General features: G+C 39.6%; 1 protein-coding gene across 4 annotated transcripts in view; it reads right to left on the bottom strand.

Annotated features, from left to right (window-relative positions):
- The window catches only part of DLGAP5 (DLG associated protein 5), a 46,118-nt gene that overhangs the window by 587 nt on the left and 22,457 nt on the right, over nt 1–23,074 (bottom strand). For 3 of the 4 annotated variants that reach the window (XM_066342331.1, XM_066342333.1, XM_066342334.1), the window contains exons 12-18: nt 22,615–22,775; nt 16,810–16,902; nt 12,827–13,046; nt 8,654–8,846; nt 6,351–6,411; nt 5,291–5,537; nt 4,426–4,472 (exon numbers count right to left, since the gene is read on the bottom strand). In XM_066342331.1, coding sequence (XP_066198428.1) covers nt 4,426–4,472; nt 5,291–5,537; nt 6,351–6,411; nt 8,654–8,846; nt 12,827–13,046; nt 16,810–16,902; nt 22,615–22,775 — 1,022 coding nt within the window. The remainder of the gene's footprint in view (nt 1–4,425; nt 4,473–5,290; nt 5,538–6,350; nt 6,412–8,653; nt 8,847–12,826; nt 13,047–16,809; nt 16,903–22,614; nt 22,776–23,074) is intronic. The other variant, XM_066342332.1, reaches the window with a different exon arrangement.

Genomic DNA, 23,074 nt, shown 5'->3' with positions numbered 1-23,074 from the left:
TATATACCTAAAATGGTGATTAGTAATATGTAAAAGCACTGCACATTACTTATGGATCCTGCAGCACAGGCAGGATGAATAAAATTGAAGCCGCAACTTAAATTACATATGCAGATTTCACAACCTTATTCTAATCATACAGCAGCACTGAATAGGCCTTTCACTAGAATGTGATCCTGCTGGGATTTTTTTTCTTTCCCCCTCAAACCCTATTTTGTGTTCAAATGATGCTACAGAGTAATATTTTGGTCAAAACTAGACAGATGAACCTGTAAAATATTTTAAAATATAATTTCTAATATTTATGAAAGTAGAAAAGAATTCACAAGGAGACTAAATTATAAGGTACTAAAATTTATCGACAAGACAATGTATAAGATAATTGTGAGCATCGGCCTAGCGTGCGGAGGACCCGGGTTCGATTCCCGGCCAGGGCACACAGGAGAAGCGCCCATTTGCTTCTCCACCCCTCCGCCGCGCCTTCCTTCCTGTCTCTCTCTTCCCCTCCTGCAGCCAAGGCTCCATTGGAGCAAAGATGGCCCGGGCGCTGGGGATGGCTCTGTGGCCTCTGCCTCAGGCGCTAGAGTGGCTCTGGTCGCAACATGGCGACGCCCAGGATGGGCAGAGCATCGCCCCCTGGTGGGCAGAGCATCGCCCCTGGTGGGCGTGCCGGGTGGATCCCGGTCGGGCGCATGCGGGAGTCTGTCTGACTGTCTCTCCCTGTTTCCAGCTTTTTTAAAATGAAAAAAAAAAAAAAGAAAAAAAAAAAAAGAAAAGAAAAAAAAGAAAAAAAAAAAAAAAAAAAAAGATAATTGTGTACTCTGACATTTTTGGATGGAATGTTCTGTAAATATCTATTAAGTCCACCTGGTCTAATGTATCATATAAGTCTGATGTGGGGTTTTGTCTTCTCCTTTTACTTTTCTTAGCATTTATTTTAATCTGAATTAACACCCGGGACACAGGTTTTTGTTTCTTTAGTTTCTACTTGGTATCTTCTTCTGTGCAACCTCCTCTTCTGGCTTAGGGACAATATCTTTTTCAGTAAGGATCACTCAACGTGGCAGGGAGAGCTCACATATGGGTTCATGTGCCCATGAGCGCTATCGGCTTTGCTCCGTATCTCAGGAGCTTTGTTCACCTGGATGTGTGTTCAATGACCGGAGAATCTACATCTAACCTCTTGAGTTCAGCATTACTCTGCATTTTTAAGCATGTGCAGCAAAAATTCAGCACTATTTTTGGGCCGCTGTCCTGTATCCAGTCCACTGTTTGGCTCACTTACCAAATTCACCACTGTAACAACGGAATGCCATACATTGCTTCTGAGAGTGACATCCTTTAGGTACTTTGTGGCTTTTGGGATATGCATACTTTTGATGGCCTGGGCAGTTTTGCAAGTGTTCAAAGTGAACACAAAGATCTGAACCTCTTGATTTGCATGATTTTGTGGGTGGGGTTGTCTGGGTCAAGTGAATAATGAACCATTTTCAGAAGTCACCTCTGACCACTTTCAGGAAGAGTAGTCCAATGTCTCTTAATTGATTTTTTGTCCAAACAATCTATCCATTGCTGTAAAGGTGTGTTAATGTCCCCTACAATACAGTTATCATGTTGCTTTCATTTTCTCCTGTTAAATCCACTAATATTGCATATATATATATATATATATATATATATATATATGTATATATATATATATAAATGTTCTATCTTCCCACTAGATTGAACCCTCTATGATTCTAGAGCCCCTTTTGTCTATTATTATAGTCTTTGTTTTAAAGTCTATTTTTTCTGATATGACACCAGCTTTCTTTTCCTTTCCATTCCCATTTCCATGGAATATCGTTTTCCATCCCATCACATTCACTGTGTGTCCTTACTTCTGAAGTCTCAGGCAGCATTTAGAAAGGCCTTGTTTTTTTTGTTTGTTTTAAATTGATTCAGCCCCTCTGTCTTTTGATTGGCAAACTTGGTTCACTTACATTTACAGTTGTTATTGATAAGTGTGTACTTATTGCCGTTGTGTTGTTTTCAGGCTGTTTTTGTAAATTTCTCTGCTCTTTTTCTTTCTTTCTTGTGGTTTAATGGCTTTCTTTAGTGTTGTGTTTAGATTCCTTTCTCATTCTTTTGTGTGCTAACTATAAGTTTTTTCTTTGTGGTTACTATGAGGTTCAGAGAAAACAACCTATGTATATAAGTCTCTTTTAAGTTGATAGCAACTTAAATCTGAATATATTCCAAAGCTTTACACTGTTGCTCCCCACACCATAGGTTTTGTTTTTGATAACACATTTGACATCTTTTTATTTACTGCTTCCCTTTTTACTATTTACTAATTATAGTACTTTTAGTCAATTTTATAAACTTTTGTCATTTAACCTTCATACTTGCTTTATAAAGGAATGATCCACTACCTTTATTATATATTTTTATTTTTCAGTGAGATTTTTACTTTCCCATTTTCTTGTTATTTAGTGCCTTTTCTTTTCAGTTTAGAAAAGTTCTTTTAACATTTCCTGTAAGGCGATTTAGTGGTGATGAACTCCTTTAGCTTTTGTTTACCTGGAAAACTTAATCTCATCTCCAATTCTGAATGATAATTCTGTTGGATAGAGAATTCTTGGTTGGATATTTTTTTCCTTTTAGCACTTTGAATATGTCTTGTCACTCTTCTCTGGCTTGTAAAGTTTCTGCTGAATTCTCTTTTAAGATTCTCTTTATCCTTAACTTCTACCATTCTTCTTCCCTTTTCCAAGTGAGAGGAGGGAAGATAGACAGACAGACTCACGCATGTTCCCCGACCAGAATCCACCTGACAACCGGTCTGGGGCTGAGGCTCTGCTCATTTGGGGCCATGCTCACAACTGAGTTATTTTTAATGCCTGCGGAGGAGGCTTCATGGAGCCATCCTCAGCGCCCAGGGCCGATGTGCTAAAGCCAATCAAGTCATGTCTGAGGGAGGGGAATAAAGAGAGAAAAGGGGTAGGAGGAAGGGTGAGGAAGCAGATGGTCACTTCTCCTGTGTGCCCTGACTGGGAATTGAACCCAGCACATCTACATGCCAGGCTGATGCTCTACCACTGAGCCACCTGGCCAGGGCCTCCGCCATTTTAATTATAATGTGTCTTGGTGTGGTGCTCTTTGGGTTCATCTTCTTTGGAACTCTCTGGGCTTCGCAGACCTGGATGCCTGTTCACTGTCCCAGGTTAGGGAAGTTTACAGCTATTATTTCTTCAAATCATTTCTCTGGTCCCCTCTCTCCTTACAATGCAAATGTCGTTCTGCTCGAAGTTGTCCCAGAGATCACTAAAGGTATCTTTACAAAAATTCTTTTACATTATGCTGTTCTGGTGTGTTCCACTGCGTTGTCTTCTAGCTCCTTGATTTGTGCTTCATTTTTATCCAGTCTGCTGCTGAACCCCTCTAGTATATTTTTCATTTCAGTTATAACTTCTTTTGGACTACATATCTCCTTGTGGAAGTTCTCACTGAATTCTTCAATTCTTCTCCCAAGTTTGTGAGCATCTTTATGATAATTACTTTGAACTTTATAAGGAAAGTTGCCTAGCTCTGCTTCATTAATGTCCCTGAGCCATTTGGCAGTGAGCTTTGGAAAATTTCAAGGTAAGGCTGTAAATCAGAGTTTTTGACCCTTGCTATGCATTAAAAATCACCTGATGGTCCTACTACAGATGACTGAAATAAAAATAGCTGGTTGTAGGGCTGTAAACCAATGCTATAAACACTTAATAGGCACTTTCTCATTTGTGCCAGTGAATATAAGTCATATAGTTCTGCCTACAGAGGAATTTACAGTTAATAAGGGGAATAGATTCCTAAAATTATGTTAAGAATATGATATATTCATATTATTCTCTAAATAAGGGATGAAACGTGTACATTGTAAACACTGTATGTCTATGTGCACCTGTGCCTACATAAGTTAACATGGGAGTAATGAGAGCTTTTATAGGAAGGCTTCATAGAAGGTTCATGTTTGAACTGGACTAGAGGCAAGAGGTCACCACAGGTAAAGCCTAGGGAGCTTCCAAATAAATATAGTAATCTAAAAGGTATAGAATGAAAATAACCAATGATGACTAAAGGTAAGACAGAAATTATCTCCCCAGCTGCATGCTTCGGATGGGCAGGAACTTTGCTTTATATTTTTTCTTATATCACTTAGAAATACCTAACATAATCCAAGCCACACATCATTTAAGTATTCAGTTTGTCATAGCAAATTTGATACATAAATCATATAGGGAAATAAATCATTTTGTTGCCATTCTGTGAAATGAACAAATAGATTTCACAGTAAAGAAAACAATGACAAGATATAAAGTTTAAACTTTGTACACAAATTAAAAATTAATCATATCTAGAATATAAAGAAACTTCAAATTTAGTTGAAAAACTTACTGAATCAAGAAGAGGGCACTCAGTAGTAAGACTTTTATTATCAAATACTGCAAAACAAAAAAAAGTTATTTTTAACTTTTTAAAGAATATTCTTACATTCAGAGGTTAGAAATAAATAAAGCATTATGAAATATGAAAAGTTCCATATTACCAAATGCTAAGACAAAAATATAGGTTATGTTACACTATAACATTTTTTTAATGTGTTTAAATTTCTTATCCTTAATTTCAGTATAAAAAGAGTCTTTATAAAACAAATATGATGCTTATATGATATATTATATTAAAAGTACCCTAAAGTGGTTAGCAGAAGAACATATTTGGAGTGTATTAAATGTCTGGACAAAATAATCTTCCTTTTGCCTCAGGCCCCCAAAAGAACAGCCCATAGAATATCAAATGAAAATAGTAGGTGAAGCTATCAGACAACATATTATAACAAAATTACAACTCACTTCCTATTGCAGAATAATCACAACAATGTAGGTAGGAATAAGTATTAGGGAGCAAAAATAGGACATTTTAAAGAAAAGTTTGAGGTATGTTGAAAGAAGAACTAAAAAAACTTCAGGAAATTTTTCTGGGTTTGTACAGTGAGGATCCATTAAGTGTAACGTAAAATGTTACTTATATCTAATGCGGATTAGCATCTGTTGTTGATTTTTAATAGGTCTACCTCAAAAGGTTTGGGTTGCAGAATGGGGTACTATCACAAACTAATTCTCATAATATATTTACTGTGACTGTCAATTTCTCAACCTTTATTCTTAGAAACTGGTACCCAGCAGTATTTACAATAATCCATGTATCAGTGCAATTTCATTTATTTAACAAAGCCTCATTAAATATATTAAAAAGACCTCACCTGACTGGAGAACGTTAGGCTCTTCTTCCTGTGACATGTTATTTTGTGATGGTATATTTTTTTCAGGGCTACTCATCAAAACATCCTGTGTTGTAATTGAAGAATTTAGTTCCATGCCTTCCACAACATCTGAAGTTTCTTCCTTTCTGTTAGTATTAATATCATATGCCACTTCGCCAGCAGGTAGAAGCAAATTCATTCTTTCACTGGGTAAACAATCCATCTCAAAGTTTATTTTACTCATATCCTGGAAGTAAGAATGATTATTATATTTAATTACCAAGCACTGAAACAATTAGAAAAAGTCTTGTTGCTATTAATGATAAAAACAGAAGGATGACATTCTGAACACAGGCTAAAGAACACTGTAAATCCTACTAGCTTGCTTCTTAAACAATTAGTTCGGATAATATGACAGCAATAGCGTGACTGAAGGAAAGTTTCTCAGGAAGTGTTTGTACTCACTTCAGAGACTGGCAAACACATTCTGTGACTGCCAGACAGGTCCTTTTTTAAGGCTTTTTGAGCCATAGACTCTACCACAACTAGTCAACTCTATTCTGCTGCAAAAGCAACCAGATATAATACATAAATAAATAAATAAATGTGGCTGTGTCTTAATACAATAATTTACAAAAATAACTCTTGATGTGATTACAAAATGGCACTATGGTCTCAAACAAGCTTAAGGCTTTTTAAAAGTGTGTGGGGGGGTAATGCCCATGCATCTTATGGAGCGAATGTTCATTTTTTTTAGCTGCTGCTGGCTCCCTGACAACTAGAAGAGTATTTGAACATTAAAGTCTCTTCTCATTTGTTAATAACAGTGCTAATGGTTAATACTGCTGTTGAGTTTACATTGTTGAAATATCACTGTGGTATATTTTATTAAATATTTTTACACACCATTTGTTTCACAATATTTTTTTTTCTTATTTTCCTCCTTAAAACCCTAGGTACGTCGTATGGTCAGGTGCATCTTATGGAGTGAAAAATATGGTATATAATAATATAAATAGACAACAGACTAGGCTAGCTAGTATACTAGAACAGAACTTACATGGTTTACTTCAATTAAATCTTGTAATCGAGGGCACTGAGCATCTTCTATTATGCTGCTCCTGAAAAAAAAAAAAAGCATTGTACTCAGATAATCCAATATTTTGCTATCTTTTATGTTTGAGACTATCCTTTATGGTCAAAGACAGAGACTGGTCCAAGATCAGGTCTGACCCAAACATATTAATTTGGAACTATAGATACTACAGGATGGTCTTACCAAACAAATTCATTCTTTCCCAGAAAGCTTACAAGCCTGTTTCAGTGCTGGTTAGCTCACCAGCAGTTCTTTGAACCTCAGCCAAATCCAGAGCTACGTGCTAAAGAAAGTGGATTTCTGGGGGGATCGAGGGGGGTGAAGCAACAAATCAATTATTGTATAGCGGGAGTTGGCAACATTACATGTTATAGCATATATAGCATATAATCCTGATGTTCTTAACTTGTATTTTATTAAAAATATGTCTCAACCTCTTCCAAGTTGTGGGCTTTTTTTTTTAAATATATTCAATTTTTCAAGTTTTTAGCTCCACTTTGCCTTCATTGCATGAAGTTATTTGTAAGATAGTCTCTTTCAGGACTATTTTTGGGAATTAAGTAAAAAGATTTTAAAGACTACCTGTAATATCACTTAAATACAATTATGGATCTTCTTAGTACAAGATAATATGCTACATGATATACAAAGTAAAATAATTTGCATTTTAAAAATGACAATAAATTGGTATTTTATATAATCCACAGATTTCTAGAACATCTGAAATATCTGAGTCCACACAAAGGCTAAATATAGCTTGGTTTATACCAAAAATTAAAAATTCTAAAACTTGTTCCATGAACTATATAAGAACAATAACTTCCATTTGTTACCCTCACAAGATTTTCTTTATATTTATGACAGCCTTAAGTGCTGACTGAGTACTCAATGTTGTTCCAGTTCCAAATTAACAATAAATCCAATAGTCCTCTTGGCTCCAGACGATCTTTTTATTTACTACTACTTATTATTATTATTATTATTTTCCCTATTTATTTTTTTAATTCGGTGAGAGGAGAAGTGGCAGAAACAGACTCCTGTATGCACCCCACCCCAACTGGGATCCACCCGGTAAGTCCACTAGGGGGCGATGCTCTGCCCATCTGGGGCCCTTGCTCTGTTTCTCAGCAAAGAAGCTCTTAGCATCTGAGGCAGAGGCCATGGAGCCATCCTCAGTGCCTGGGGCCAGCCCCCTCCATTCAGCCATGGTTGTAGGAGGGGAAAAGGAAGAAAGAGAGAGAGAGAGAGAGAAAGAGAGAGAGAGAAAGAGAAGAGAGAGAAGGGGAAGGGGGAAGGGTAGAGAAGCAGATGGTGGCTTCTCCTGTGTGCCCTGACCAGAAATTGAACCTGGGACATCCATATGCCGTGTCAACACTCTACCAGTGAGCACACTGGCCAGGGTCTATTTCCTACTTATTTTTTTTTTTTTTTTTTTTTTTTTTTTTTGCATTTTTCTGAAGCTGGAAACAGGGAGAGACAGTCTATTTCCTACTTATTTTAAAGTACCTTCTTCCTACCAGATTTCTGGTATATTTATTCTGGAATATTCCACGAACAAGAACTATATAGGTCATTTTGATGTCATTTGTGCAGAGGCAATAGAAAGAATGCAAGCAGCATCCAATTTCACTGATGATAAGGTGAATTTGGGCAAGTTACTAACTTTTCCAGTTTTCTCACTTGAAAAATAGTGCCTCCCAGGGTTGTTGTGAGGACAAAATGAAATGATACATGCTAGGAACCTAGAGCCACGTCTAGCTCGTAATAATCGTTCAGACACATTAGCCCCCTTTTCTTAGGCTCTGCCTAAGAGACAGCACCTCCAGGCACTCTCGTAAAGGCTGGACAAAGTGTCTACTCACAACGACCCTGTGGGGAGACATCACCACACTGTTTGTAGGGATGAAACTGAAGTAAAGTCACATTAACTTGTCCCAAAGCTTCCTATCTAATATGTCACACACAGATTTGAGCTCAGATCGGTCAAGCACCAAAGCTGCAGTCTGTTAAGTACCAAAGGACACTAATGCTTTCTTTTCTTCTCAGTTCTGCAGAATTCTTTGCTTATCAAAATATAACCATTCAGCAATCTGAAATCCTAAGCCTTAGTTTTCTCATTTATAAATTAGAACTACTATCTGTATATTACAAGATCATTGTGAAATTCAATTAAAAATTTGTATCTTGAATATTTACCAGGTTAACAACCTGAAATAGTATTTAGTGCCAGCATCTATTAAACTTTTAATAACACATGAAAGAACTACCTGTTTCCAGGAATATTTGAAAGCAAAGTCTTCCCATCAGCACGCTCCCTTGCGGTACTGTGAGGAGCGGGATCCCCTGGAGTCGCAGTTTGTCTTGGGGGGCCCAGGTCAGCCCTGCCGTCAGACACAGCTTTGCTGACAGACTTAGGTGTCCTAAGTCTTTGAGAAAGGTGTTCAGAAGAGACAGAAAGTCCTAGAAGACGAGAGAAATCACCTCAATATCAAAAGTTCTTTCATTTACTTTTTCATTCTACCTATGAAAACAGTGCAAATTCTTCCTATTCCCCTACCAACTACCCTCTTTCTCCTGGAAAATGTTTGTTAAGTCAAATGCCCAGGACCTTCAGTTAAAGACAGTACTGACCATACACATTGCACTCTGCTCCCTCTCCACACGCCACCCTGTAAGTGGTAAGAGAGAATCTTAAAGGCAGAATGCTACAAAGACCAAGGAAACTAAGAGACGTTAACCAAACAATTTTGGAAGCTGTAATCTATTAATAGATGGGTGGGTAGAATTTTAAATGGTAGACTCAAGAAAATAAATCCTGAGCAACCAGTCAGATGAGAATTAACCCACTTTACGCCACAGCACCCTCCAAAGAATTGCTGCCTCAAGCATCTCTGGAAGTGGAGACGAAGATGGAGCTAAAAACAAGAACCTGCATCAGAGTTACTTCAAAGAATGATCAGAGCCAGGTTTCCTCCTTCATTCCGCACAGCTGGGCAATGGTCCTCACCCCCTCCCACCACCAAAGTCAGAAAACCGGAGGCTTATGTCCCCTCAAAAGAGAAGCAGAGAGCCTGACCAGGTGTTGACGCAGTGGATAGAGCGTCGATAGAGCGTCGGACTGGAATGCAGAAGACCCAGGCTCAAGACCCCGAGGTCGCCAGCTTGAGCGAGGGCTCATCTGGTTTGAGCAAAAGCTCACCAGCTTGGACCCAAAGTCGCTGGCTCAAGCAAGGGGTTACTCAGTCTGCTGAAGGCCCACAGTCAAGGCATATATGAGAAAGCAATCAATGAACAACTAAGGTGTCACAACAAGAAACTGATGATTGATGCTTCTCATCTCTCTGCGTTCCTGTCTGTCTGTCCCTATCTATCCCTCTCTCTGACTCTCTCTCTCTCTGTCTCTGGGGGAAAAAAATAGATTCTCTGGTTCAGGAGATCAAGGTAAGGTTGAAAGATGAGTACTATATGGAAAACAATGGGATTAAGTGCGTGTTTACAAATAAATTGTTGAGACATCATGTGTTTCCCTCACACATGGCTCCTGAAAGACTGGCAGACAGAATTACACCCTCCAGGCAACAGACAGAAAGAATGTTCTCTGAGGATTGTGGTCCAGAAGTGAGAAAAAACAAAAACAGTGAAATGCAGGTTCCCAGCATAAGGGTGCCGCTAAACCACCCACAGTGAAGACACTACCCACAGGCTGCCATGCAGAGCAGATCTGCTGGGAACCACCAGCAGGCAGGGAACAGTCACTAGACACTTAATGAGACAGACAAACCAAAACCAAACAGATGAAAGTATCTCAGAACAAATACTGACAATACGGGGGAAGGAAACATAAAAGCTATCATTAATGCCCTGGGAAAGATAAGACAGTGCTGGTATGAAACAAGCACAGACTGATAAAATGAAACATTTAAAGAATGAGAACAAGCTATCAGGAATTAGAAACATGGTAGGTAGCTAACATGAAGTTGAGGAGATCCAGAAAGCAGAAGAAAATAAGTACAGGAAAAAATGGTAAAAGTAGTCAATTTACAAGAGAAAAATATGGCCCTCTGCCTCAGGCACTAGAATGGCCCTGGTTGCAACAGAGCAATGCTCCAGATGGGCAGAGCATCGCCCCCTGGTGGGCATGCCGGGTGGATCCCAGTCAGGTACATGCGGGAGTCTGACTGCCTCCCAGTTTCCAACTTCAGAAAAATACAAAAAAAAAAAAAAAAAAAGAGAGAGAGAGAGAGAGAGAAAAAAATATGTATTTCTGAAAGAAAGATCAGAGAGAACAAAGGTGAGTAAATCAAAGGAGTAATTCAGGAAAAAACCTACACTTGTTTAGAGAGGGCCATAAAGTTATGACTGAGAGACTCTGTGAAGAATTACTAATCGCCATGTAATACACCAGAAACTAATATAATATTGTATGTCAACCGTAATTGAAACAAACCCAAACTGCACCAGGTGTGACACCTCAACTGAGCTGATACACTTACATGTTCATGTAAATATTAGAGAGAAGCTAAGCTTTATTTTCAGAAAACTTCCTAGTGGGCACAGTTAAGAGGCAGAAAATAGCTCTTCAGTTGATTAGTACCCAAAGAAGCTGTGGCCCCTTTCTCCTTGAAAATAATTATCTAACTCTTAAAGCACTGATGGAAGTATCTACTAAGATGTAAGGAATAGATTATTTCAACTGCGACCTCTCATCCTACGGCTTATAAGTAAATTCAATAAGATAAATGAATTCAGCCGAGGCTAGTGGTGCAGGGATAGAGCATCATTCTGGAGTGCCAAGGTAGCCGGTTCAACCCTGAGGTCCCCAGCTGGACCCTGGGGTTGTTGGCTCAACCCCTGGTCAGGGCATGTACTAGAAGCAATTAAAAAGTACACGATTAGGTGGAACAATGAGTTGTTGCTTTCTCTCTATCTTTCCCTCCTTTCCCCTCCTTCTCTCCTCTCTCAAACAAATATATAAATTCAATCTAATAAAAATAGCCTGTGACCTGACCAGGCAGTGGCACAGTGGATAGAGAGTCAGACTGGGATGCGGAAGACCCAGGTTCGAGACCCCGAGGTCGCCAGCTTGAGCGTGGGCTCCTCTGGTTTGAGCAAAAATTCACCAGCTTGGACCCAAGGTCGCTGGCTCAAGCAAGGGGTTACTCGGTCTGCTGAAGGCCTATGGTCAAGGCACATATGAGAAAGCAATCAATGAACAACTAAGGTGTCGCAATGCTCAACGAAAAACTAATGATTGATGCTTCTCATCTCTCCGTTCCTGTCTGTCCCTATCTATCCCTCTCTCTGACTCTCTCTCTGTCTCTGTAAAAAAATAAAATAAAAATAATTAAAAAAAATAGCCTGTGAAAAACTGTTATCGAAAAATACAACTAGAATTAGATTATAGAAAAAATTATTTATTGAAATACTAAACATTGGTTTCACTGAAATATTTTAAAATAAGGAAATCAGTTACCTGCTATATATCTCCAAAAGATCAAAGTTTTAATAAAATTAATATAAAACTAAAACCCTCTGTTTCATTTTAAAGCATAGCAAAAGAGGTGTTATCATTTAATGACTAAGTTTCCTTTGCATCTTAAATTCTAATTCAATTTCTTTTTGTTAATTCATATTTATTTATATTATTTAATAAAGTTTATTGACGGTAAGAAAAATTTGTATTTTGTTTTATTCCAAAAACGGACAGAACTTTCCGGTAGACCTTATATTTTAGTTAAGTGAGAGGCAGGGAGGCAGAAAGACAGACTCCCACATGCACCCCAACTAGGATGCACCCAGCAAGCCCCCTACTGGGCAATGCTTTGCCCATCTGGGGTCGCTGCTCCATTGCTCAAAAACCAAGCCATCTTAGCACCTGAGGCAAGGCCATGGACCTATCCTCAGCACTCGGGGCCAACTTGATCAAACCATTTTAGCCATGGCTGTGGGAGGAGAAGCAAGAGAGAAAGAAAGAGATAAAGAGAGAGAAGATAAGGAGTAAGGGTGGAGAAGCAGATGGGTGCTTCTCCTGTGTGCTCTGGCCAGGAATCAAACCCAGGACTTCCACACACCGGGCAGAGGTGCTACCACTGAGCCAACCAGCTAGGGCCTAATCTAACTTATAACTAACCTGAAGATAATCACCTAATTTCTTATGTCCCATCATGTCTCTTCCCTTGGGATCCGGTAACCTCCCTCACAGGATTGTGGGGTAAAGTGGAAAAAAGAGATGTGAAATCACTTAGAAAACATAAAAGCGATTTCAGAAGCTATGTCACACTTAAAGGAGTCTAAACATATCCTCCAAATGGGATTTGCATGTGTCTGTGAGCATGCAGTCTACCTTCCAGAAATCCCTTCAGGGGAAAACTACTTTTCACTTCCTACAGAACCTCCCATCCAAGCGAAATGTCTAAGTGGTCTCAGCAGAAAAAACCAACCTGGAAATGATTTAACGGGACTTTCAACTCTGAAAAACCCAGCATCAAACACGATTTTATCAACTTCCTTTGGCACAGCAGAGGCCGTGGCTGCAGCATGCTCTTCCTGCTCCATCCTCTCTCTCGCTGCCTTTTTTATGGCAGCGAGGCGGCTTCTGGCTGCAATCCTTCCACCATCGCCCTGTTTTGGTTTACTTGGTATACCCGAGACAACTTTTTTCTGCAAAAAGAAATGATGGGATTTATTAAAGCTACTCATTACCACCTTATAAGAAAACTAAAGCATATATAAACTATTTCTCAGACTTATCATATACTTAGCAGGTGCTAAAGACGCTGGGGGTGAAAAGGTGAAGACCACAGTTCCTGCTCTCAAGGAGTTCATAACTCCAAAGCGAAAGAGCTAGATAAGGACGTGGAGGAGAACAAATGTCCTGTCAGAGACAAATTCAGAGGGCTGTAGGAGAACATAAGGATAACACCTAAATCAATCTTTAAAGGCATCAAGAAGGCTTACAGAAGGAAGTAGCACCTAAGCTGAAATCCCAGTTAGTCAGGCTAAGAAATGAGGTGAGGAAAGGCTAGATAGAGGTGATAGCACGCTTGCAAACCCAGAAGCGAAAGAAAGCACAGATGATTGGCAAGAGATCAGCCACAGCTAGATGATAAAATCCCTTACACGTAACAGTTTTATGGAGCCACATTTACACAGAGGGCAAAGGAACAGGGATTACTGACGGTTTTAACCAGGAGATGAAGATCACTGCATTTGTATTTTAGAAAAGTCACCAAGCTACAGCCTGGAAGATTACAAGCCAGTGAGAAAGGAGACTATCACAAAGGTATTGAGAAAAAATCATGGTAATTATATTGAGGTAGAAATGGAAAAAAGTGAAGAAATATTTAAGAGGCCCAACTGAGAGAATGGAGCATATTAGAATGGTGTGGGCTGGAGAGAGTTCAACAGAGACAGGAGAGAACAAAGAACATCCCCAAGTGTCTATCTTGGACAGCTGGTGGGGTGGCACCACCACTTTCTAAGACGGGGCAACATCTGTGTGTGTGGAGGTGATTTCAGTTGGCGATATATAGGTTTGAGGTATACTGAGTCAGGATATACAGAACTTAGCAGTAAGTGTGGTCTGAAAGAGATCTGGGAATCATCACAGGGCAGGCAGGACTGCACTGGAAGAGTATGGAAGGAGAGAAGAGAGTTGAGGTAGAAATTCTGAATATGACAAACATGGAAGCAATAAATAAAAAGTAGAAACTGGCAAACATAACTGTCAAATGGGCACAGAGGTAGGAAGAAAATCAGTAGAATATAATTTTAAGGAAGAGTAGTAAGACCCTGGCTGGTTGGCTCAGTGGTAGAACATCGGCCCGGCGTGTGGATGTCTCAGGTTCGATTCCCAGCCAGGGCACACAGGAGAAGCGCTCATCTGCTTTTCGACCCTTCCCCCTCTCCTGTCTCCCTATCTTTCTCTTCTCCTCCCTCAGCCAAGGCTCCATTGGAGCAAAGTTGGCCCGGGTGCTGAGGATGGCTCCATGGCTTCTGCCTAAGGCAATAGAATGGCTCCAGTTGCAATAAAGCAACGCCCCAGGTGGGCAGAGCATCACCCCCTAATGGGCATCCCGGGTGGATCCCAGTTGGGCACATGCAGGAGTCTAGTCTCTCTGCCTCCCCACTTTTCACTTCAGAAAGATACAAAACAAACAAAAAAGAACAGTAAGCTGTATTTAATACTGCATAGGGATTATTTTATAATTAAGTGGCTAATAACTTCAGCAACAACTAGGTCAATAACCTTGGTGATATCCGTTCTAGAGGCATAGAGACAGGTAGAGCTGAATTGGAGCAAGTTGGAGAAATAAGTGGGAACCCAAATAAAGACAGAGTATAGACAACTTTTTCAGGACACTTGTCTGTGATTGGGAAGAAAAGTGAGAACAGGATAAAGATAACTAGAGGAAGGTGTGGATTACTAGTTTTTTTCATGGAAAAATATAAGATCCTAAACATGTCTAAAAACTGACTGGAAAAACGGAAACACAAAAACCAAGGCTGCCTGATAGACTAAGGTCAGTGAGTAAGTAGGAGGGAATGGGATCGAAGTACATACATAAGATTAGTTCGATTTGATTTGATAATCTTATTAGTGGCCTATAAAATAAAGTAGGAGGAGAGAGACATCTGGTGGTATGGCGCAGAATTACAAGGTTCTGATATAATGCTGTTATCTACATCATTGATGATATTAATGTTTCCATGACTCAATAAAGATTTGAAATCATTCAGTTTCATTACTGTCCTCAGGGTCCTTGTCATTAGACTTCACTACTACAATCTTTATAATAAGGTTCTTTCAATACTCTAACAGATTGAAAACAGAGTTTTATTTGGATTACTTAGCATAATGAAGAACTAAACTAAAAACCTGATTTTTTTTTTTTTTAAGATTTTATTTATTCATTATAGAGAGGGGAGGGAGAGAGAGAGAGAAGGGGGGAGGAGCAGGAAGCATCAACTCCCATATGTGCCTTGACCAGGCAAGCCCAGGGTTTCGAACAGGCGACCTCAGCATTTCCAGGTCGACGCTTTATCCACTGTGCCACCACAGGTCAGGCAACTAAAAACCTGATTTTATAACCATAGGCATTTTTCTAAAATCTAAAAGAAAAATTGGCAAAGCTCTAAAGTTGTTTGAGAAGTATCCATTTGAACCCAAAACCTCAAGTTAAGACATCACTAGAAAAAATTCACTACAAATAGATTGAGAATGGAATCTATCATGTTAATAAAGACAATTTTACAAAGAAAAACTTTTATAAGATAAACTTTATGGAAGAAGGTAGATATTCTAAAGATCTATTTTTCCTCTTTGCTATTTATTTGTTTGGTTTTTTTTTTAAAGACCAGGCAAGCCCAGGGTTTTGAACTGGCGACCTCAGCATTCCCAGGTCGACACTTTATCTACTGTGCCACCACAGGTCAAGCCTCATTTACTCTTATTGCTCGCAGTTCCTCTTTGCTATTTAAAAAATTCTTCTCATTTTGAAATATACCTCACATAAAATAGAGAGGGGGCATAGCCTACTGGTTAAAAACATGGATTTTGGGCCCTGGCCAGTGGCTTGGTGGATACAGCGTCAGCCTGGTATATGGACATCCCAGGTTTGATTCCCAGGAGAAGTGACCATCTGCTTTTCCCCTACTCCCTCTCCCCCTTCTCTCCCTCTTCCCCTCCCACAGCAAATGGCTTGGTTCAAGCATGGCCCCAGGTGTTGAGGATAGCTACATTGGAGTTTATCATTCTCAGGCACTAAAAATAGCTCAGTACTTGAGCATTATCCCTAGATAGTATTGCCCGGTAGATCCTGGTTGGGGCTCATGTAGGAGTCTGCCTCACTAGTTCCCCTTCTCTCACCTAAAAACAAACAAACAAACAAAAAAAACAGATTCTGGAATGAGAAAGTGTGGCCTGAAACCCTGCTCCACCCAGGATAAGTGATTTAATCCTTCTCAGCCACAGATTTCTCAACTGTGAAATGGGGATCATAACACCTACCTCATTGTGGTGAATATTAAATGGGTTAATACATGAAGGTACTAGGAATAATATTTGGTACATACTAAGTATATATAAATGATCTACTGCTACTATTAGCAGAAAAAAAAAACATATACAAGTATAGTTTAAAGAATAAAACATATATGCACATATCCATTCTTAGTAACTTAAAAGCTCCCAGGCTGCCCCAATTCAATCACAGATTCTCCTTTTCTCCCTCCAGAAATAAGCATTCTGAAAAGTATGTTGATCATTTCATTATTCTTTCTTCAAAGACAATCAAGACATTATAAGTGATATATAGAACTTATTTTGTAAAATGACGAAATTTCTGAAACTAAATGTTTTTAAAGCTTAAAAAATAAAATTCCTTGGAGTAGAGGAGTCTGTATTAGAAAATTACATACTTACCCGAAAAACGTTTTGGCTTGTATTATTATTATTTTGCCACCCAGATTCCTCAAGTTTGGTCAGATTGCTAAACTTTTGGTTTACATCTTCAATCTGTTAATAAATAAAGTACAAGTTCATCAGTTTAATGCTAACCATATTAATATTACAAACTAATAAACTGAGACTTAAAAAAAATTGAGAGTGACTTGGACTGGTGACATAAAATATTAGACTAAGGCATTTGCAATTTAGCATTCGAGACCCCGAGGTGGCCAGCTTGAGCGAGGGCTCATCTGGTTTGAGCAAAAGCTCACCAGCTTGGACCCAAGGTCGCTGGCTCCAGCAAGGGGTTACTCGGTCTGCTGAAGGCCCGCGGTCAAGGCACATATGAGAAACAATCAATGAACAACTAAGGTGTCGCAATGCGCAACAAAAAACTAATGATTGATGCTTCCCATGTCTCTGTTCCTGTCTGTCTGTCCCTGTCTATCCCTCTCCCTGACTCTCTCTCTCTGTCTCTGTAAAAAACAAAACAAGAATTTTAATGGTAAAACTGTTCATTGTTATTTTTGGTCTTGTAAATCTCCAAAATCTATATGAAGGATGTCACATATAAATAATTCTCCTAGCCTGACCAGGCGGTGGTGCAGTGGATACAGCGTCGGACTGGGATGCAAAAGACCCAGGTTCAAGACCCCGAGGTCGCCAGCTTGCGAGGGCTCATCTGGTTTGAGCAAAAGCTCGCCAGTTTGTTCCCAAGGTCGCTGGCTCGAGCAAGGGGTTACTCAGTCCGCTGTAGGCCCGCGGTCAAGGCACATATGAGAAAGCAATCATTGAACAACTAACATGTCACAAGGAAAAACTGATGATTGATGCTTCTCATCTCTCTGCGTTCCTGTCTGTCTGTCTCTATCTATCCCTCTCTCTGACTCTGTAAAAAAAATAAAAAAACTCTCCTAAATTATTATTATTTTTTAAATTCTCTATTAGACAATTTCTCAGAACTTTTTTTTTTTTAAACACTTTATTCAATTTTCAGAGAGGAGAAAGAAAGGAGAGAGGAAAGGGGGAGGAGCAGGAAGCATCAACTCTCATATGTGCCTTGACCAGGAAGCCCAGGGTTTCAAACCAGTGACCTCAGTGTTCCAGATTGACACCCCATCCTACTGCGCCACCACAGGTCAGGCCTAAATTATTTTTGATCACTAAAATGATAGGAGATATTCTAAATCACACAATGTGAACACAGTACTTGTCTTTTTTTAAACTGTTTAAACTGACAGATATATCAATTGCTTCCCAATTTTGGCAATTAAGAAAGTGCTGCTGTCTGACCTGTGGTGGTGCAGTGGATAAAGCACCTACCTAGAATGCTGAGGTCACCAGTTTGAAACCCTGGGCTTGCCTGACGAAGGCACATATGAGAACCAACTGCTACTCATTGATGCTTCCAGCTCCTCCCTCACCTTTTCTCTCTCTCTCTTTAAAATCAATAAATAAAAGAAAAAAGACAAAAAGCTGCTATAAACATCTCTGCACACATTTTTATGTGGACATGTATGCTTATAACTCTTTTGGGTAAATACTAAGAAGTGTACTGCTGAATCCTATGGTAAGAGTATGTTTACTTTTTAAAGAAACTTCCCGGCCCTGGCTGGTTGGCTCAGCGGTAGAGCGTCGGCCTGGCGTGCGGGGGACCCGGGACGATTCCCGGCCAGGGCACATAGGAGAAGTGCCCATTTGCTTCTCCACCCCCGCTCCTTCCTCTCTGTCTCTCTCTCCCCCTCCCACAGCCAAGGCTCCATTGGAGCAAAGATAGCCTGGGCACTGGGGATGGCTCCTTGGCCTCTGCCCCAGGCGCTGCAGTGGCTCTGGTCGTGGCAGAGCGATGCCCCGGAGGGGCAGAGCATCGCCCCCTGGTGGGCAGAGTGTCGCCCCTGGTGGGCGTGCCGGGTGGATCCTGGACGGGCGCATGCAGGAGTCTGTCTGACTGTCTCTCCCCGTTTCCAGCTTCAGAAAAATACAGAAAAAAAAAAAAAAAAAAAAAAAAAGAAACTGCCCAACTGCTTTCCAAGGTGGCTGTACCACCTTGCATTCTCACTAGCAATGAATGCGAGTTCCTGTTGCTCCCATCCTCACCAAACTATGGTGCTATCAGTGGTTTAGATTTTTGCCATTCTAAAAAAGATATAATGCAGGGGTCTCAAACTCAACTCAGCATGTGGGCCGCAGAGCAAGATCACAGCCATTCGGCGGGCCGCACTAGGTCTACAAAAGGCAACTGTTACGAAACACTTTTCTCACTGCAGTTGAAAACAAAAAAAAATCAGTACAACAAGCACAATCGTACATGCAGTTTACTCAGTGTCACAAAACGACCAGAAACTGTAGTTCGCATCACAACTGCTGTTAACTAAGCTAATATCTAGCTAGGATGCTAGAGAAATGAAAAATACAAGTAGGCCCCTAGGCTTACTTAATTTTATCCAAAATATTTTGAACTTCGTGGATTAAGTCTGCGGGCCACACAAAATTGTTCGGGCGGGCCGCATGCGGCCCGCAGGCCGCAAGTTTGAGACCCCTGATATAGTGGCATCTCGTTGTAGCTAAACCGGCAATTCCCTAATGACATATGATCTCATAGGCTGACTTGCTGTGTATTCCTTCTTTGGTAAAGTGTCTGTTCAGGCCTTTTGCCTTTGTTTGAATCAAGTTGTCTGTTTTCTTACTTTTGAGTTTTAAGAGGTCTTGGTATATATTGGAGAACAAGCCCTTTATCCAGGGGTCCCCAAACTGCGGCCCCCTGAGGCCATTTATCCGGCCCCCGAGGCACTTCTGGAAGGGTATCTCTTTCATTGGTGGTCAGTGAGAGGAGCATAGTTCCCATTGAAATATTGGTCAGTTTGTTAATTTAAATTTACTTGTTCTTTATTTTAAATATTGTATTTGTTCCTGTTTTGTTTTTTTACTTTAAAATAAGATATGTGCAGTGTGCATAGGAATTTGTTCATAGTTTTTTTTATAGTCCGGCCCTCCAACGGTCTGAGAGACAGTGAACTGGCCCCCTGTGTAAAAAGTTTGGGGACCCCTGCCTTTATCAAATGTGTCTTTTGTAAATATTTTCTCCCAACCTGTAGCTTGCCTCCTCATTCTCTTGACAGTCTCATTTTAAAAGATTCAAAAATATACTAGAAGGGTGGGAATGTATGATCCCCACTCTTTTGGTATTTCTAGTCTCTTCCAAAGTGGTAACCACTGTCAACAGTTTGGTAAACACGCTCCGAGTCCCTTTACTATGCCTTTATACATACAGGTACTCATGATCTCTCTCTCTCAAAAAAATGTAAATGTCACAAAGACTCAGGATTACATTTATGACTGATTCATTTTCAACAAAAGTGCCAATGCAATTCAATAAGGATACTGTTTCAAAAAGAGTACTGGGAAAATTGGATATCCACAAGAAAAACGATGAATTTAGACTCTTACCTACACCATATACAAAAATCAAACTCGAAGTGTATCATAGACCTACCTAACTGTAAGAGCTAAAACTGTAATACTTTTAGAAGAAAACATAAAAGAACATCTTTGTGACCTGTGGTTAGGCCAAAAACAGTTCCCAACTATGATGCCAATGTCACAATAAAAGGAAAAAAAAAACTGATAAATTGAACTTTATCAAAATTAAAAATGTTTGCATTTCAAAAGACATAATAATTAATAAAATTAGAACATAATTCACAAACTGGGAGAACAGATTTGCAAATAATATTTCTGATAAAGGACTTGTATCCAGAATATATTTATATAAAGAACACTTATAACTCAATAATAAAAAGACAAACCCAATTTTAAAAATGGGCATAAGATTTGAATAGACATGCCACCAAAGAAGACATATGAATGGCTAATACATAAAAAGATGCTTCACATCATTACTCACTAGGGAACTGAAAATCGAAGCTCAGTAAGACACTTTACAGCCAACAGAATGGGTATACTAAAAAAGGCAGACGGCCCTGGCCGGTTGGCTCGGTGGTAGAGCGTCAGCCTGGCATGCAGAAGTCCCGGGTTCGATTCCCGGCCAGGGCACACAGGAGAAGCGCCCATCTGCTTCTCCACCCCTCCCCCTCTCCTTCCTCTCTGTCTCTCTCTTCCCCTCCTGCAGCCGAGGCTCCATTGGAGCAAAGATGGCCCGGGCGCTGGGGATGGCTCCTTGGCCTCTGCCCCAGGCGCTAGAGTGGCTCTGGTCGCACAGAGCGATGCCCCGGAGGGGCAGAGCATCGCCCCCTGGTGGGCGTGCCGGGTGCATGCGGGAGTCTGTCTGTCTCTCCCCGTTTCCAGCTTCAGAAAAAAAAAAAAAAAAAAAGGCAGACAACTAGTACTGGAAAGGTATGAAGAAATAGGAACACTCATACAATGTTGGTGGGAATGTAAAATGGTGTAATTACTTCAAAAGACAGTTGGGCAATTTTTTAAAAAGTTAAACATTAATTTACCATACGATCCAAAAGAATCTAGGTATGTACCCAAGAGAAATAAAATGATTTGTATGTGAATATTCATAGATCATTCATATTTACCTAATACTGGAAACAACCTAAGTGTCCACAACTGGTGAATAAAGAGTGATATGTCCATACAAGTACTACTACTACTCAGCAATGAAAACTCAGCAAAGCTACAACATGGAGGAACCTCAAAAACATGCTAAATTAAAGCCAGATACAAAAGACCACATATTGTATCATTCTATTTAATAGGAAATGTGCAGAAAAGCAAAGCTGCAGAGATAGTAGGTAGATTAGTGGTTGCTTGGGACTGGGAGTGCAAACAGGCAGGAGCGGTCTTTCTGTGGTGACGAACTGTTCTAAATTTGGACTGTGGTGATGGATGTACAACTGTAAATTTTACTAAAAATCACTGAATTGCACACTTAGAAGAGGCAAGCTTTATGATATGTAGATTATACCTCAATACAGCTCTTTAAAAACAAAAAGAAAGGCCCCAGAAGCCAACTGCAGAGGTTCCCACTGGCCAGAGCTGGGGAGTGAGTATCAGTAAAGATATCAAGTGTAAACAATGCAAACACAGCCGATACTTTTAAATTCATGATACTAAAAAAATGAAATTTAATGGTCATCATCAAAAGATCCTAGTGAACCAACTCATTATTATGAAAACTAGCAAATATATTAAAACTGGTTATAAAGTAATGCTTACATTATTATGACTAATGATTGTTGGCTACTAGTTATTAAGAGTGTTTTATATGCTTGTTTCTGAAATAAGCTCAAAAAGCTAGAAAGTGCCATCTTCTCTACACTTTTACTGGTCATCTTCCTAGTAATTCCCTAAAATATGCTTTTACATTAGACTGGAATTATATGCTGTGTCTGACTCACTAATAAAACTATAAAACTCCTCTGGGACAGTGAATGTGCCTCATTAACAACCGCTTGTATAATGCCTGGCACATAATAGGGACTTGATAATGACTAGATGAACTGAACTACTTAAGGCTAGATTTATTCATCTTCTCACTTGTATAATCTTTGTAGACTATTCAACACTTGACTATAATCTCAATTTGCAACCCATACAGAAATTATCCTGACAAGATGGGGGAGAATGGGACCTCAGTCACAAAGTGCAGAGAAGTGCTTACAGTTTAAAGGTGCTATGGAGTATCTCATCTACTATTATAGGTACCTAAGCAGCTACTATTACCTCCATTTTACTACTGTTACCTCATTTAAAGGGAAATTAAAAAAGGACCAGATTTGAAAGATAGTGTATTCAAAATACCTGACCACATACCTGAAAACTAACCATATCCCAAAAGCCATCCAGGTCGGTACAGGTCGTCTCCTTTGTACCTCGTTTATATTCACAATCATCCACCAGCCCCTCGAACTGTTTGAACCTTTCTTTCATTAGGAGTCTCGTTTGGCCAACTGCTATGCGAATAAGATCTTTAGCTAAAGGAAATATGAAGTTTTTAAAAGTTAAAGGACAAAACTGGACCTTTATTGTAAGCCAAATGATAAGAAGACCTCATCCCGAATATCCTAGGGCTTACAGAACCAAATTCTTACCATAAAGCAAAAGAAAAAATTTCTACTACAAAATGTTATACAAATACTGAGCATTAATGACCTGCTTTAATTACCACTAAAAATCAGCAATATTCATTCTCCTATATATTGTTACATAGCCAACAGCATTGTACCGTTCCTTGTATTTTATATTTCAACCTCAGAAAACTCATTGTTACATC

This window comes from Saccopteryx leptura, chromosome 6 (assembly GCF_036850995.1).
Source record: "Saccopteryx leptura isolate mSacLep1 chromosome 6, mSacLep1_pri_phased_curated, whole genome shotgun sequence".
In the NCBI taxonomy this organism is placed as follows: Eukaryota; Metazoa; Chordata; class Mammalia; order Chiroptera; family Emballonuridae; genus Saccopteryx; species Saccopteryx leptura.
The sequence above is the reverse complement of the archived record's forward strand: the minus strand, read 5'-3'. Positions and strand labels throughout refer to the sequence as shown.